Source organism: Talpa occidentalis, unplaced genomic scaffold (genome assembly GCF_014898055.3).
Source record: "Talpa occidentalis isolate TD23 unplaced genomic scaffold, MPIMG_talOcc4v2.1 talOcc4.9, whole genome shotgun sequence".
NCBI classification, from domain to species: Eukaryota; Metazoa; Chordata; class Mammalia; order Eulipotyphla; family Talpidae; genus Talpa; species Talpa occidentalis.
This window is the reverse complement of record NW_023605305.1, coordinates 21,032,898-21,050,524: the sequence shown is the minus strand read 5'-3', so window position 1 is coordinate 21,050,524 and position 17,627 is coordinate 21,032,898. Positions and strand designations below refer to the sequence as shown.

The window sequence follows — 17,627 nt, the reverse complement described above, 5'->3', positions numbered from 1 at the left end:
TATTGAAGTAAAATTTCATTCAAGTAAAAAAACATTTAAGTTTCAGGTGTGCATAATTATATTGATAAATCACCATGTGTAAACATTAAGTTCATCACTAAAAGTCCAATTCTGCCCCTTTTAACCAGTTCAACCACCTCTTTTCCCCTTCCCTCTGGTGACCACTGATTTGGTTGTATGTTTTAAAAGTTTATTTTTGTGTTATTTCATTCATTCATTCATTTGGTTTCCTATATACCGCATGTAAATGAAACCATGCGGTAATTGTCTTTCTCTGTCTTTATTTTACTAAGCACAGTACCTTTTGTGTTGTCATAAATGGCACAGTGTCATCTTTTCCCCCAATGACTAGTATTCTGTGTGTATATATACTCGTCCAGTTGTCTGTGGGCACTTAGGCTGTTTCCAGCTCTTGACTGTTGTAAATAATGCTGCAGTAAATATGGGATTACATCTATCTCTTCAAATCAATATTTTTGGTTTTCTTGGGTAAATACCCTGAAATGAAAGAAATTTCCTGTTGTTTTTTTTTTTTTTACAGATTTATTTATTTATGAATACAAGAGCTGGGGTACAGGCCAGAGGTACGGGGGTGAGAGGATTCACCAGAGACAGAGTGGGGAGCAGAACAGGTGGACCAACTGAAATACACTGCTGAGGGGAGCAGTGGGCGAGACAGGAGAGGTCTGCTGCGCCATGTGGATAGAGCCCGGGTGGGGGAATCAAACTCGTGCTGCGGTGGCTGCTGATACCTTCATAGATTGTGTCTTAACCCCTTGCACTATCAGGGAGGCCCAAAAGAAATTTCTATTTTTACTTTTTGAAGAATCTCCATGCTGCTTTCCATAGAAAGCACCAATTTACCTTCCCATTACCAAGGGTTCCTTTCTCTGTGCACCCTCTCACACACGTTCTGGTTTTTGTCTTTTGGAAAATAGTTGTTTGGATAATCAATGTGAGGTGACACCTCACTAAGGTTTTGATTTTCATTTCCCTGATAATTAGAGATGATCAATGTCTTCTCACGTGCCTGTTGCCATCTCCTCTTTGGAGAAGTGTCTATTCAAATCCTTTGCCCATTTTTTAATCAGGTGGTTTGGTTCTTTTGTTGTTGAGTTGTATGAGTTCTTCATATATTTCAGATATTAACCCTTTGTTAGAGGTGTGATGTGCAAATATCTTCTATTCAGTAGAGCGTTTTTCCCTTTAAAAAAAAAAATATCTATGCATACAAGAACTGGGATGCCGGCCAGAGGTGCAGGGAGTGAGAAGATTCACCAGGGACAGGGTGGGGAGCAGAACGACTGAAATACACTGCTGGGGGGAGCAGCGGGTGAGACAGGAGAGGTCTGCTGCACCATGTGGGTCACCTCCCTGGCCAGGGATCCAACTTGGGCTGCAGTGGCTGGTGATACCTTGATAACGCTGAGATTTTTACCCCTGTGCCACAAGGGAGACCCTCTTGTTCCCTTTTAATGACAGTGCTTTGCTATGCAGTTTTTGGAGATGTAGTCCTTTTTAAACAATATATAATCTTCACTGTTTCAAGATTCAATAATTGTTTTCCTTTGGAATACTATATTTTATTTTTGTAATTAAATAATTCAGAGAATGGGGTCTATGGGACATAAAAGATTAAGAACTGCTGATACAGAGAAACCAGTGAAAACAAATTGGAACTTTGTCAGTGGCCTGCCTGGCTGCCCCCGTTTTACCTGACCATGACAATTATCAGTGGCATGCCCACACTGTAAGAGCACTTGGGGCCGGTCTGTGGGAGTCTCGAGACCGGCCGCTGCAGGGTAGGGAGGTAGGAGCCTGTGTCCACAGGCACTGGATGCTGGTTGTACCTCCTGCTCGCACTCCTGTTGACTTTCTTCCTTTTCCTGCTACTTTTAGCATGTCAGTTGAACTGTTCTGACCACGGCCACTGTGATTCATTCACCAAACGTTGTATCTGTGATCCTTTCTGGATGGAGAATTTCATCAAGGTGCAACTGAGGGATGGAGACAGCAACTGTGGTAAGTGGCTCTCTGCTTGGCTCTGTGCCGTCTGGTTTGGCACTAAATGTGGTTCTAAGTTGAGTGGGTGGGTGTTGGTGTTTCTGAGGCAGATGAGCAGGCGAGGAGAACTTCTTGTATTTTCTGTTTGCAGAGGACTTTTTACTTCCTTCCTCCACACTTGCTCAAGGTTCAGAGGAAAGCTCTGAATCAGTCATGTACAAAGAACCAAGCTTAAGTCAGACTAAATGCAAATTGCAGTCTAAATCAGACCAACCGTGAGGCCTCCGGGCTTTCTGGGGTGCCTCTGTGCTGTATAATCTAGTGGAAGCACTCAGGTCTCTGTCCCCCAGCCCTCTTTGCAATCTGCCCTACTGCCCCGGGTTCTCAGAGCAGGGACTATTCCAATGTGGTTTTTTTTCCTTCTTTTTTTTTTTTTAAAAAAAAAAACATATTTATTTATACAAGCACTGGGGTACAGGACAGAGGCATGGGAGGGTGAGAGAATTCACCAGAGAGAGTGGGGAGCAGAACAGGCAGATGGATTGAAGACACTGTTGACGAGAGCAGCGGGTGAGGCAGAGAGGTCTGCCGCGCCATGTGGGTGTCTCCCTGGCCGGCTGGGAATCGAACCGGTGCTGTAGAGGTTGTAGACAGCTTCACAGCCCTGCGCTCAACCTGCTGCACCACCAGGGAGGCCCCTATTCCAATGTTTTAAAGTTTCAGCTGCCTTCAACTCCAAGGTCTCACTTTCCCCTGGGGAAACCGCAGGGACATTTTTGTCTACAAAGCCACCTCCTACCCAAAGGTGGGGGCAGCCCAGACCTCCCTTCTAGTTTTTCTCTTCAGAACTCTTACTGCTTTTTCTTTGCAGAGTGGAGTGTGTTGTATGTTATCATTGCTTCCTTTGTCATTGTTGTTGCCCTGGGAATCCTGTCCTGGACTGCAATCTGTTGTTGTAAGAGGTAAGATGGATTCTCCTTTGCAATTCATTCAGGTTCTAGTCATGTGTTCATTCATCAAAGGAATAGCTAGTACCCGCCACATGAAGGTGCCGAATCCAGACCTCTGGAACGGTCTGGGCACTCAAGGCGTGTGCAGAAAGGCTTCCTCCTCCTCACCTACTCCCTCCACTATGTGGGTCTTAGCACAGTTATTTGCAACCTGGGAAATGTCACAAATTTGTGGTCTGTGTGGGAGTCGGAAGACCTGGGCTGTGCCCTGGATCACTTGCAGGTTGTGTCCCCTTTCATACTCATCTCATCCTCACCAGCTGAACACGATTTCATTTTTCTGCCTTCCTTTCTATTTGAGATTCATTTGTACACGTTTTCACATAAGTGCATGCTGAGGTCAGTCATGAGTAAGTGTTCTGGGTTTTTTCATTAGTCTTAATACTCAGTAGTGTTTATGATGTTTTTCATTATTAATAAGTGTGATTTCTACACTCACTGTGTGCCAAGAACCATGGTAGTATTTATAGAACTTTTCTTTTTTTTAATATGCTTAACAACCTTTATTATTTTATAGATAAGGAAACTTAGGAAAACAGCATGGACATACCATTAAGCGACAGAGCTGAGAGTCTGTGATATGACTCACAAAAACCTTAGAAAATTTAAAAGAATTTTTTTTTTTTTCCCCCAAAATTTTTTTTATTTTTTTTTTTTATTTTTTTTTTATAAATTTTATTGTTATATTCCCCATACAATTGCAGCCCCCCCATTCTGACCCCAATCCCTCCCCTCCCACCCTCGCCCCCCTAAAAGTGTCTCTGGTTCGTAGTTTTTTGTTGATTTTGATTTTCATTTTCTTATAGTTATTCATTTTCCTGGTCCCTTATTTAAGTTTTCTAGATTCCTGCTATGAGTGAGACCATCCGGTATTTTTCTTTTTCTTTTTGGCTTATTTCGCTGAGCATGATCCCTTCCAACGCCATCCATGTTGCTGCAAATTGCATGTGTTTATCTTTTTTGAATGCTGAGTAATATTCCATGGTATATATGTACCACATCTTCTTGATCCAGTCATCTATTTTTGGGCATTTGGGTTGTTTCCAAAGCTTAGCTATTGTAAACAGTGCTGCTATAAACATAGGGGTGCAGGTGTTCTTTGGAATTGATGTTTCTGTGTCCTTTGGGTAAATACCTAGGAGTGGAATTGCTGGATCATATGGAAGCTCTATGTTTAGTAGGTCCAGAAATCTCCACACAGCTCTCCACAGTGGTTGGACCAGTTTGCACTCCCACCAACAGTGCAGAAGAGTTCCTTTTTCTCCACACCCTCGCCAGCATTTGTTGTTGCTAGTTTTTTTAATATGTGCCATTCTCACTGGTGTAAGATGGTATCTCATGGTAGTTTTGATTTGCATTTCCCTGATGGCAAGTGATGTTGAACATTTTTTCATATGCCTGTTGGCCATTTGCATTTCCTCTTCAGAGAAGTTTCTTTTTAGCTCTTCTGCCCATTTTTTGACTGGATTATTTTCTTTGTTGTTGCTGAGTCTCATCAGCTCTTTGCAGATTTTTGTGATCAGTCCTTTATCATTAGTGTTGGGTGCAAAAATGTTCTCCCAGTTGGTGGGGTTTCTCTTTGTTTTTGTTATTGTCTCTTTTGCTGTGCAGAAGCTCTTTAATTTGATGTAGTCCCAGCTGTTTATCTTTGCCTTCACTATCACTGCTTTGGGTGATGTGTCTGTAAAGATGTCTTTGATGTGCAGATCACGTAGTGTTTCGCCTATATTTCCTTCTATATATTTTATGGTTTCAGGTCTTATGTCTAGTTCTTTAATCCATTTTGAGTTGATTTTTGTGTATGGTGTGAGGTAGTGGTCAAGCTTCATTCTTTTGCATGTAGCGACCCAGTTTTCCCAGCACCATTTATTGAACAAACTTTCTTTGCTCCAATGCATAGTCTTTGCTCCTTTGTCAAAGATTAGTTGACCATAAATCTGTGGATTTATTTCTGGATTTTCTATTCGATTCCATTGGTCTGTATGTCTGTTCTTGTTCCAATACCATGCAGTTTTGATGATTATGGCTTTGTAGTATAGTTTGAAGTCTGGGAGTGTAATGCCTCCATTCCCTTCTTTTTTTTTCAGGAGAGCTTTGGCTATTCGGGGTTTTTTGTGATTCCATATGAATTTCATCAATAATTGTTCTATTTCTTTGAAGAATGACATTGAAATTTTGATTGGAATAGCATTGAATCTGTATATTGCTTTTGGAAGGATGGCCATTTTAATAATGTTTATTCTTCCAATCCACGAGCAGGGGATGTCTCTCCATTTCTTTGTGTCTTCTTCTATTTCTTTTAACAGTGTTTTATAGTTTTCTTTGTATAGGTCCTTTATCTCTTTTGTTAGATTTATTCCCAAATATTTGATTTTTTTTGTTTCAATAACAAAAGGGATGGTTTTTTTGATTTCTTCTTCTTCAGATTTATTGTTTGTGTATAGGAAGGCTACTGACTTTTGCATGTTGATTTTGTATCCTGCCACTTTACTGAACTGATTGATGAGTTGAATTAGCTTTTCTGTGGAGTTTTTGGGGTTCTCTATGTATAATATCATATCGTCTGCAAATAGTGATAGTTTGACTTCTTCTTTTCCTATTTGGATTCCTTGGATGTCTTTCTCTTGTCTTATTGCTCTGGCTAGGACTTCCAGTATTATATTGAAAAGCAGTGGTGAGAGTGGACATCCTTGTCTTGTTCCAGATCTTAATGGAATTGCTTTCAGCTTTTCACCATTGAGAATGATACTGGCTGTTGGCTTGTCATAGATGGCCTTTATGATGTTGAGGTATGTTCCTTGTATCCCAAGAATTTCAAGGGCTTTTATCATGAATGGGTGTTGCACTTTGTCGAAAGCTTTCTCAGCATCTATTGATATTATCATATGGTTTTTATATTTCTTTTTGTTGATGTGTTGGATAACGTTGATTGATTTTCGGATGTTAAACCATCCTTGTGCCCCTGGAATGAATCCTACTTGGTCGTGGTGAATTATCTTATGGATACATTGTTGGATTCTGATGGCTAAAATTTTATTGAGGATTTTTGCATCAGTGTTCATTAGGGAGATTGGCCTGTAGTTTTCCTTTTTAGTGTTGTCCTTGTTCGGTTTTGGTATTAGTGTAATGTTGGCTTCATAGAACGTCTTTGGTATTGTCCCTTCCTTCTCAATTTTTTGGAAGAGTTTGTGAAGGATAGGCACTAATTCCTCTCTGAATGTTTGGTAGAATTCATTTGTAAATCCATCAGGTCCTGGGCTTTTGTTTTTGGGGAGGTTTTTGATTACCATTTCAATTTCGCTAATTGTAATTGGTCTGTTTAGGTGTTCTATTTCTTCTTTATCTAGCTTTGGGTGATTGTAGAGTTGTAGGAATTTGTCCATCTCCTCTAGATTATTAAACTTATTTCCATATAACTGTTCATAGTAGTTACTGATTATTCTTTTGATTTCTGCTGTGTCCGTTGTGATTTCTCCTCTTTCATTGATGATCCTGTTTATTTGTGCTTTCTCCCTTTTTTCCTTTGTGAGCCTGGCTAGGGGTTTGTCTATTTTATTGATTTTTTCAAAGAACCAGCTCTTGGTTTCATTGATCTTTTGGATTGTTTTTTTAGTTTCAATTTCATTTATTTCTGCTTTGGTTTTTATTATTTCTTTTCTTCTACTGGTTTTGGGGTTTTTTTGTTGTTCTTTTTCTAGATCTTTGAGCTTCGAGATTAGGTTGTTTCTTTGAGTTCTTTCTTGTTTCTTGATGTGAGCTTCTATTCCTATATATTTTCCTCTTATTACTGCTTTTGCTGCATCCCATACATTTAGGATATTGGTGTCCTCCTTGTCGTTCAATTCAAAAAATTTTTTAATTTCTTCTTTGATCTCCTCATTAGTCCAGTGGTCTTCCAGTAGTGTGGTTTTTAATCTCCATGAGGTAGGAAATTTCCTTGCCTTCTTTTTATGGTTTAGTTCTAGTTTGATGCCTTCATGGTCAGAAAAGATGGTTGGTATGATTTCAATCTTGGTGTATCTGTTGATGTTTGTCTTGTGCCCCAGTATGTGATCGATCCTGGAGAATGATCCGTGTGCGCTTGAGAAAAATGTGTACTCCGTTTTTTTGGGGTTTAGTGTTCTATAGATGTCTGTTAAGCCCAATTGCTCTAGGTCCTTATTTAGAGCTTTGGTTTCTTTACTTATTTTTTGTCTTGTTGATCTATCCATTGTTGATAGTGGTGTGTTGAAGTCTCCCACTACGTATGTGTTTTCTCTGATGTCTGTTTTCAGAGAAGACAACAGTTGTCTGATATATTTTGGTGCTCCTTCGTTTGGTGAGTATATGTTAATGAGTGTTATTTCTTCTTGAAGTATTGTCCCCTTGATCATAATGTAGTGACCATTGGGGTCTCTTTTTATTTTTTTGAGTTTGAAATCTGTTTTATCTGATATAAGTATAGATGTTCCTGCTTTCTTTTTTGGCCCATTTGCTTGTAGGATTGTTTTCCATCCTTTGACTTTGAGCCTATTTTTATCTTTTGTAGCTAAATGTGTTTCCTGGAGACAGCAAAAGGTTGGGTTTTGTTTCTTAATCCAGGCTGCAACTCTGTGTCTTTTTATTGAAGAGTTTAGTCCATTTACATTTAGAGTTAATATTGATATGTTAACATCTGTATTTGCCATTGTGTTTGTCTTTCCTTTGATTTTATTTATTTATTCTTTTAATAACTTTTTTTTTTTTTTGGCCTTCTTTCATTGTTATTCGTCCCTCTGAGGTTCTGGCTTTAGGACTCCTTGTAGTATTTTTTGGAGTGGGGGTTTAGTTGCAATGAAATTCCGGAGTTTCTGTTTGTCTGGGAAGGTCCATATTCTTTCTTCAAAGAGGAAGGAGAGCTTTGCGGGATAGAGTATTCTTGGTTGGCATCTGTTTTCTTGGAGTCTGTTGACTATGTCCCTCCACTCTCTCCTTGCCCGTAGTGTTTCTTCAGAGAAGTCTGATGTCAGCCTGATTGGCTTTCCTTTGAATGTTATCTGTTTCTTCCCTCTTGCCAGCTTCATTATTTTTTCCTTGTCCTGGATTCTTGGGAGCTTTACTATTATGTGTCTTGCTGTATTTTTTCTTTCGTCGTGGAAGTTTGGTGTTCTTCTTGCTTCTTGTATATCAATTTTCAGCTCCTTCTTCACATTTGGGAAGTTCTCTTCAATTATCTCTTTGAATATTTTCTCTGTTCCTACTTCTCTCTCCTCTCCTTCTGGTATTCCTATAACTCTTATATTTCCTTTCCTCATGGAGTCAGATAGTTCCCGAAGTCTTTCTTCATTCTTTTTCCTTCGTACTTCTCTTTCCTTTTCTGTTTTGGTTCTTTTTATTTCTGTGTCTTCAAGAGCACTTATTCGTTCTTCCATTTCATCAATTCTGCTTTCATTGCTTTTCCCAGAATTCTTTAGTTCTTCCACTAATTCTTTGATCTCCTGCATTTCTTTTACTTCCCTCTTTAGGGACTCAATTTCATTCTTCTGATCGTTGATTATTTTTCCCTTATCATTGTTTTCCTTTATGACTTCTGTCAGTTTTTTAATCACGGCAATTTTAAATTCTCTTTCTGGAAGGCTCAGAAGTTCTTCCAAGTTACTGTCGTTGCAATCTGGGGGCTGGTTTTCTTTTTGTGGTGTGCTTTTTCTCTGGAGAGTTGCTAGGTTGCGTGTGGTTCTTCTCCTCCCTACTGTCTGTTTTCTAATTTGCCGTATGCGTTGGGACACTGTGTTGTTGGGACTGGCCGGCATCTTGGGTGGGCTTCTCTTCTCCCCTCTGGTTCCTCCTGGAGTCATCTGTCAGTTTCAAGCAGCCGGCAGCCCGGGCTGTGTGCGCGTCTCCCGGGGTCTTTGTTCTTCTCTAATGGCGCCCGGAGCCGTTCGCTCACCGCCGCGGCGGATCCTGCAGGGTTCTCCACAGCTCCCGTTCACGGGGTGTGGTGGCTGAAATAGTTCCTTTCCACTCACAGTCCCGCTTGCTGCGTCCGTTTTTCTTGTTGGCCGTTTTGGTTTGTTGTTTCCTCCCCTCTGCCGGTCGGAGAGTGCCGCCTCTGTGGGCGGGGGAGGGGAGCAGGGTTCTGCGCTTCCCTCCCTTCTGGTCCTCTTTTATGGCAACTTTCTTCTTCGGGCAGTTTGCTGGCGTCACCCGTTTATCTTCCGTGTCCCACTTCTCACTGGGACCTGCCGCTTTTCCTCCCTATTCACTTTTTTTTAATGGGAGATCTTACTCGCAGCGTCTCCTCGCCGCCATGTTGCTCCGCCCCTCCTCCAAATTTAAAAGAATTTTTAAAATTCCTGCCAGCCCAAGACAACCACCATTAACAACTTGTTGGTTTAATGTTTTCCTTCACTCCACACCCTCAAGCACAGGGTGTTATTTTACCCAGTCTCCTTCACTGCTGCTGTGGAGCACTGAGTTCATGCTAAGATGGTCACAGTCCCTTTGCTTTTCCTCAGAAATTGGTGAGGAACATTTTAAGGACCAGTCAGTTGCTCCTTCTCTGGCTGAGAAGTGAGAAGCAGCCCTCTTATTAAGCAGCTTCCCCCAAGGCAGGGCCCTGCACACAGTCTGCCTGTCATGCCATGGTGGCTTCCCGCCCCTCACACAGAGCCTTTCCTGACAGCGTGAATTGTGTTTTGTAGGCAAAAAGGAAAACCCAAACGGAAAAGCAAGTACAAGATCCTGGATGCCACAGATCAGGAAAGCCTCGAGCTGAAGCCGACGCTCCGAGCAGGTAGTGGCCCTGGGAGCTGGCGTATCTAGATTTGTAGTCTCCCTGTGAAAAGCGATCCCATTGCTAGCCCCCTCCTACATGTGCCACTGGTAGCTGTTTGTGCTGGAAAGCATTTTGTTTCCTACTTGATGAAGGCCAAGGGCCAGCTTCGCCCTGCACTGGCAGGATTGCCTACGGGTCAGGCTGGCTCCAGAGCTCCCTTTTCAGCATTCCTTCTACTTTGCAGAGGGACTAGTCCTCTTTCTTTCCTTTGCCTGGTCAGTCCTCTCGGGTTTCAAGCTGTGCCCTGCAGTTAGGCTTGGGAACCTGGGTTTCTGCTGCCTGACCAGGAGAAGCAGGAATGAGATCTCAGCCAGCGTCGGCCAGCCTTCCTCTGCCACGGCCCTGTCTTCAGCATTTGGCAGACTGAGCATAGGCTTTGTCACTGTCTTCCAGCAGGCTGTCTTAGGGGGGCAGCTTCCTTGCTAGTTCCAGGTGCATCAGGCTCCTGTCAGGTGCTGCCCCCCATCCCACCCCAAAGAATTTCCAACTGTACAAGCACGGGGCTGGCTTTTGGGGATGGGGCTAGGTGAGTCAGGGTGGGTAGAGGTCTTCCCTTCCTCGGCTGGGCCGGGTCGCTTGAAGTTCCCATATGCCATGGGGCAGCTGTGGTCTGTTTATGGGAGCTGGACTCAAACAGGGCTATTCCTATTTATTTATTTTCTTTCCAACTTTATTTATTTATTTTTAGAATCTATTTATTTATTTATGTATGTATGTATGTATGTATGTATGCAAGTAAGCAAGCACTGGGTATAGTCAGAGGCATGGAAGGTGAGAGAATTCACCAGAGCCAGAGCAGAGAGTGGAACAGGCAGAGTGACAAAGTACACTGCTGAGGGGAGCAGCGGGTGGCAGGAAAGGTCTGCATGCCATGTGGGACCCTCGCCCAGCGGCCAGGGATTGAACTGGCGCTGCAGAGGCTGCAGGCAGCTTTGCAACCCAGCGCTCAACCGCTGTGCCACCGGGGAGGAACAGGGCTATTCCTAAATACTGCAGGTAGAACTCTATTTATTAAACATCTTTCATACTTAAAGCCTTCTATTAGAAGAGGGAGGGGGAACAGAGAGTGAAGGAAACTGACTCTGCCTCAGAATTCCAGTCTTTTTCTAGAGAGAGAAAAGCCTTAGCAGGAAAAAAGAAGTGTTCACAGGCTGTCTGGGCTATGCACCCAGCAGCCCAGATGGGGAATACAGGTTGTGCCTGGGGGTGGTGGGACTGTAAGCCCGAGATGTGGTGCTGCAGGCACAGCATCCTACACAGGGGTACCAGGAGCAGAGGCCCGGAGGTAGAGATGCGTCCAACCCCCCTCCACACAGCAGCCAAGGTTGTATTTATGTTACTCTGACAAGGTCCTTCCACCCCTTGAAATCCCCCAGTGACTATTTCAGCACGGAAAGATAGAACTTTCAGTCCGGTAGATAAGGCCTTGGGGAGCTTACCTAAGTTTCTGAGATCTTCCTCCCTGCTCATCTCTTTATATATAAACATATTCTACTGGTTCCATCTCTGTCCAGAAAGCTCTCATCCCACCCTTAACCTGCAAGTTAAAAGTCCTGCTCATCTTTCTCCCATGTGTCTGCTTAGGCATTTCCCTCACTGTATTGCACTAGTTATGTATCTATCCCCTAATCAAGCAGTGAAGTCCTTGAGGGCAAAGGCTGTTTCATTCAGTGAGTAGGGGCTGAGACTGGTGTGTACCAGGTGAACAAACAGACGCTACTCTGTGACTTATGCCAGACACACCCTAAACTCAAATATGCAAACCGGTAGTAACACTTGAGCTGAGGCCCGAGGGACGAGTAGGAGTTAGCCATGGAAAAGTTCCGGGGACTAGCATTCCTGGCAAAGGAGCAAAATTGGTGAAGGCCCAAGTGCTGGCAGCAGCAGATGGCATTTGAGGAAGTCAAAGAAGCCAACATGCTGCCGTGGTGAACCCAGTGTGCACAACACAGGCTGGACAGGCGCGTGGGTTGTGCTGTGGTTCGTGCTGTGGTTCCCTCCAAGAGCAATGGGGAGCTACTGCTATTTTTTAAGGGGGTGAATGGTGTGATTTCAAAAAAAGATCTATTTATGCAAGAACTGAGGTGTAGGCCAGAGGTGCAGGGGGACTCACCAGAGACAGAGTGGGGAGCAGGACAGGCAGACTGACTGAAATACACTGCTGGGGGGAGCAGCAGGTGAGACAGGAGAGGTCTGCTGCGCCATGTGGGTTGCTCCCTGGCCGGTCGGGGATCGAACTCATGCTGCAGTGGCTGTGGATAGCTTCATAGTGCTGGGACTTAACACCTTGCGCCACCAGGGAGGCCCAGAATGGTGTGATTTACCAATTAAAAAGAAAACTGTGGCTGCAGGCTGAAGGAACTGGAGAAAGGCAAGAGTAGATGAGGGATGTCCTTATGGTAGAAATATAAGAGATCCCAGATACATTTCGGAGAAGGACTTAATGAATGAGATCAGTAGTATGTTGGCTGCAGTGAGAGAAAATGAGAAGGGTGTCTCCTAAGCACCTTACTTCAGGCATCTGCGAATTGTTGGTTATTCCCTGAGGTAGGAAAAACTGGAGAAGAAATGTTGGAGAAGACGGAATGTTTGGTTCAGAAGAGTCATAAGTGGGATTGAGGAAGTGAGGCTGGCAGTTTGGCAAGGACCAAGTTGTAGAAAATTTTAAGATCGGCCTGCAGAGTTCACCATTTACCCTGGTGGTGAGGAGGAACAGCATCTTGAACGTGCTGGCTTTGGACAGGTGAGTCTAGTGATGTTTAGGTGACTGCGGGAGAGGACACTGGGGTGGGGTTGGAGGTAGAAGCCAGCAAGGAGATTTTGGAGTGGTCGGGGGAGGTGATGATGGCTCAGTAAGCGTGGTGTCGGAATGGAGGCACTGGTAAAGCTGACTGCTGACCCAAAAAGCAGAACAACAGCACTGTTGATGTAATTAGGGTGTCTGTGTGGTGGTGGACATGGTATGTTAACATACATGTGAAGAGGTGTGAATCTGTACCCCCAAATCATATACAGTTCTATAAGCCAGTGTTACCTCAAGAAAAACATACAAAAAAAAAAAAGACTTTAAACTTTTTTAAAAAAATGAAACCCCCCAAAAAAGGGCCTCTGGTGCAAATTACATAGAACCACCAGAACAGTCAGAACTGAAGTATCAATATAGGTGTCCTCTTTATGTTGGTGCAGATCTGCACCTCATGGGGAGAAAGTTCAGAGACAAAAGAAGAGGTCCAGGGCTAAGGAGCTCAAAGGCCATCAATGATGAAAGAGGAGAGTCACGAGGGAGCAGCAGCACTGCTCCTGCAGAAGCAAAGGGTCAGAACTGACGGGGCGCTGGAGACGGTTCTGGTCACCTAAAGAGCTACAGCAGAATGGTGAGCACAGCAGAAGTGAAGGCGCAGTTTATTTAGGAAACAAGCAGGTAGTGAGGACATGGAGGCCCTGAACAGTTTAGAAAGCCCTTTTAGAAGTTGAGCAGTGAAAAAAAGGTGGGATGGGGTTAGAGTGCCATGGAGCAAACCTGCAGGTGGTCAGAGATGCTGAAGGTGGTTTCTGAGGAGGGGGAGTGAGCAGGGGAGAACGGAGGAAGTGGGGACCAGCTGGACAGGTAGATTTTCTGAGGTGGAGGGAAGAAGCTGAGTCTACGGAGGCCAAGTGGGAAGGAAACCTGATGGTAGGCCCACGGGCTATTGGTGAGGAAGAGCCACAGAGCGCTCAGATGCCACCTGGCAACAAGAGGAGACACGGTGAGGGTCCCAAGCCCTTCTTTCTGGCAGTGTCCAGCTGAGGGTGTGGGAGAAGCTGGCAGGCCAGAAGCACTGGCTTTTGTTTTGGGCTCTGTGGATCAGCAGGTGCCTGGAGCAGAGACATGAGTAGGAAGAAGTGAACAGGGTAGCAGGCTGTGCTGTGTAACCGAAGATGTTCAGATTGAAGAATAGATTGAGTGGGTCATGTTGCAGGGAAGGTGACTAGGGAGTCACCTGAGCAGGGAAAGCTCTGGGCCTAGGCAGCCTCCAGGCCTCACACAGGGAATGGCCCACTCACCACATGTAGTTTACTTCAGCAGCTGGGGGTTTGGTTTGGTTCAGCTAGTCCGTTGATTTTTTTTCAAAACTTTCTGTTGAAGTATATTAAGTCTAACCATATGAAACTACTGGTAAGTGACTGTTGACCTGCAAAAATTAGTTTTTGATGGCTCGATCTAATATAATAGTACAGAAAACCATAAGCACAGCTGGGTGGGTTCTCACGAGTGAACGTGGCCATGTCATCAGCCTCCCAGAAGTGCCCTCTTTGTGCTTCTTTCCAGTCACTGCCTCCCCCAGCGCTCAGTTTTCTTCTATTGGGGTTATTTACGTAAACGTGTTGGTCTCCTTTCACTCAACGTCACGTTTACGAGATTCACCGGCGTCGTCAAGTGCAGTCATAGCTGTTCGCTGTCACGCCTGTACGTTTGTTGTGTGGCTACATTGTCGATGGGCAGTTAGTTTTTCGTTTTGGGCCTTTGTGAAGAGCACTGCTGTCAAAGTTCTTGTCCGTGTCCTTTGGTGGGCGCGTGCATGGACGTCCGTTGGGTATAGACCCAGAATGGAACTGCTGAATCATCGGAGGCGTGTGCATTTACATCCCATTGATAACTCTCATTTCCTAGCTTGTATTTTGCGGTGACTGCCACTCTGTTGTTCCAGCAGAGCAGGAGCTAGTGGTGGGAGGGCCCTGGTGAGTGCTGTGGACTGAGGAGTCAGGCGTGTCGTCCCGTCTTCTGGAGCTGTGGGCACGGGGTCCTGGAAAGAAGGAAAGTTTATGACAGAAGAAAGCCCCCAAGGGACGTGGAGAGCCAGGGGGTGGTTATTTCATCTACAGAGACAAAGCAGAGAGGTCGAGGACTTTGTTTTGACTCTCCCCTGGGCGTGGTTCATGTTACCACACTGGAGTTGCCCAGGATGTCAGTATTCTCTGGCCCAGTGGTCCTGTCATCCTGAGAATCAGTGGTGGTGTGGCTGTCTGCAGGCCTGCTCAGACCTGTGCTCCTGAGGTAAACCAGGCTAGGGAACTCCTTGTCTCCAGGGAACAGATGTAGTCTGGTCTGGATGCCCTCAGCACTCACAGCCATGTGTCATGTCTGTCAGGAAGGGGCAGTAGAGCCAAGAATCTTCTCAGGACACGATGGTGTTTTTTGGAAGGATGTGGTTGCGTGAGAGTGACTGTTGATGATAGGGCTCCCTGGACCACCTTTTATAAAAGGAGGTGAGTTAGCTTCTGGGGGTGGGACAGGCAGTGCCAGGGCAGAGAGCACTGCCAAACTGGGTTCTCTCTGTTGGCAGTTTCTATTTCTAGTCCTGTTTCCTCAGCCTACCTTTTGCTTTCTCTGAAGAAGTACTTTGTACCAGCAGGAGGGCACCTGTCTAGGGTACCCTAGGGATGGCATCTGCCCTAAAGCTGTTGTTAGCGGCCACGTGCTATGGTGTGGTCTCCCTGCAGCCGTAAGGATAAGTGGTGAAGGGCCTCCGGTAGTTTGCAGAATCTCAGGCATCTTTTCTGACCTTCAGTTCTTCTTCTGGGTCCTTGTTGTGTGTCCTTGTTGTGGCTTGGGACTGTCTGAGTCTCCCCACTTCAGCCAGCCTCTCCCAGTAGGAAAGTCCTCTAAGAGCTGCGTGTCTGCGCTCCACCTCCAGCATCGTTCCATGGAGCCAGAGCAAACCGAGAGCAGAGCTAACATCGTCATAGCCAAGCTGGTCCCACTCAGTGTGGGGACTCTGGCAGGCTGCCACCCCTACTGAGACAGGCTGTGACGAAAAGCTTCTTCCAGAGCCTGACTTCTTGTTCACGTGCTTTCCTGCATTCCCGAACTCCATCCTAGTCATGAAGGTAGATGACAGACTATTCCACACTTAAAAGAAAGACAAGAGAAGGTCGTTGGGTGACATGAACTGAAGCAAATAGATAATGGAGAGAGAGTCAGCACTGAGCCCCAGGCCTGCTAAGGGTTCCCCAATGGGACTGTTCCAGTTAGCCAGGACTAGACAGGAGGACCCGGACTGTCCCTGTCCCTCCTCAGGTTGGGGGGAGGGTTTGGAGAATGGCTCAAGCCTGACCCAAGGAAGGCTCATGTTTTGACACGGGTTTCTGTCTCCCTTGCAGGCATTAAACAGAAAGGCCCAGTGCTGAGCAGCAGTCTGATGCATTCCGAGTCGGAGCTGGACAGCGATGATGCCATCTTCACGTGGCCAGACCGAGAGAAGGGCAAACTCCTGCAGGGTCAAAATGGTTCTGTGCCCAATGGACAGACTCCGCTTAAGGCCAGGAGCCCACGGGAAGAGATCTTGTAGCCCATGGTCTGTCTCCTCAGGGCAGCTGGTGGCAGTGCTGGGGCCAGGAGCACACCAGGCTGGTTCACTTACTCTCATGGTTGCGAGCAGCTGTTCTGCAGCATTCACTGGCCACTCCATCCTCACACCCCCAAGCAGACCTGCTCGTACTTGAATCCACATTGTCCAGGAACCCTTGAATGAAGCTGTGAATGAAGAGGTTTCCTCTGTAAACCCGTCTGGTAGGCCCCAAAACAGGCTCACCTCAGGGCTTTTGTTTTTTTTTTTCCTTCACACTCTTCTGCTGCTCCCAGAGCAGACATACCCAGCTCCTGGCCTACTTCTCAGCTCCTTGTTAGCAGTGTGCTGCTCCCAGGTGCCTGCACAGTGAGGCCTGGCACTGTCCCTTGTGCCTGGGTACAGAACCCAGCACCCACAGCCCCTGGGCTCCTAGAGCCTGCCTGTGGGCAATGCTTTTTGTCTTCTTGGATGGAGTGCGCCCTCTCACTAGGTCTAGAGAAAAGTGATGCCGCCTTGCTGCACCATTGATGCTGGCTGTAGTGCAGAAGCGGTGCCGGCCTAAGATTAGGGGAGAACCGGCTGCTTCAGAAATAGAGGCGGCCCTGTGGCCGCTGGGCTGCTGTGTCAGGACAGCTGGGCGGGACAAAGACTGCCTCTGCCTCCTGATCAGCCGTGGCTGCCGCAGGACCCAGGTCTACTCCCTGTAGACAGCCACAAACGGACTAGAACATTGTGGCCTGAGAGTGCATGTGTGCGACTGCCCATTAGGGTCTCCTTTACGTCCGTCTGTCCACGTGTCCTCTCTGTGCCCTTGCATGTGTGTAAAGAGTGCGCGTGCGTGCCTCAACTCCTCATAGGGCTCTCAGCTGCTCACAAGGCATCCTTGACTTGGAAAGACTCTCAGCTCCTTGGAACAGAGACTTCCTGAATCCCTCTGGCCCTGTCACTGGTTCCTCAACCATGGCATCAGGGTATTGAGGACTGGGGGCTTTGAGGGAGCGACTTTTTACAAAGAAACTTAGTTTATACGACTGTACTACTGTCTGTTGTGAGATGATTAAACATGCTATTTAATTGTATATGTCCCCGCCGGGTGTACTGCTCTGTGCTACACTGCTAACCTGTCCCACAGGCCAAGCCCCTGTGTGACCCTGAGACCTATGGCCTCTGGTAGGCAAGGCCTGGTTCAGCTGAGGTCAGTGGCCGGGTAGCTGGCCTCAGTCTGCCTGGCTGCTGGGAGGGCTGCTGCTGCTTTTTTCCCTCCCTGTCCTGTCTTCCATACCTTTTGTTAACACTCTCAGGGCTCAGCTGGGCTATACCAAGTGTCCTGCTGCCTGGGGGGTATGGCCTTTAGAACTTCTGGCCTCTGCTCTTCCTTTTTTAGTTTTCCACAGGAACAGGGCTTGAGCCCTGCCCCAGATGTGTTCAGTGTGCACTGTTCATGGAGCAGCCTGCTGGCCGGTGAGGAAGAAGGAGAGCTGGTGCAGTCGG

At 45.9% G+C, this 17,627-nt stretch overlaps 1 protein-coding gene across 5 annotated transcripts in view; it reads left to right on the top strand.

The window, feature by feature from the left end:
* Positions 1-17,233, top strand: part of KIAA0319L (KIAA0319 like) — a 101,945-nt gene extending 84,712 nt beyond the window's left edge. For all 5 annotated transcript variants that reach the window (XM_037500611.2, XM_037500612.2, XM_037500609.2 and 2 more), the window contains exons 18-21: positions 1,900-2,022; positions 2,876-2,966; positions 9,674-9,765; positions 15,949-17,233. In XM_037500611.2, the coding sequence (XP_037356508.1) occupies positions 1,900-2,022; positions 2,876-2,966; positions 9,674-9,765; positions 15,949-16,136 (494 nt within the window). In that variant the 3' untranslated portion in view covers positions 16,137-17,233. The remainder of the gene's footprint in view (positions 1-1,899; positions 2,023-2,875; positions 2,967-9,673; positions 9,766-15,948) is intronic.
* Positions 17,234-17,627: the final 394 nt, after the last annotated feature.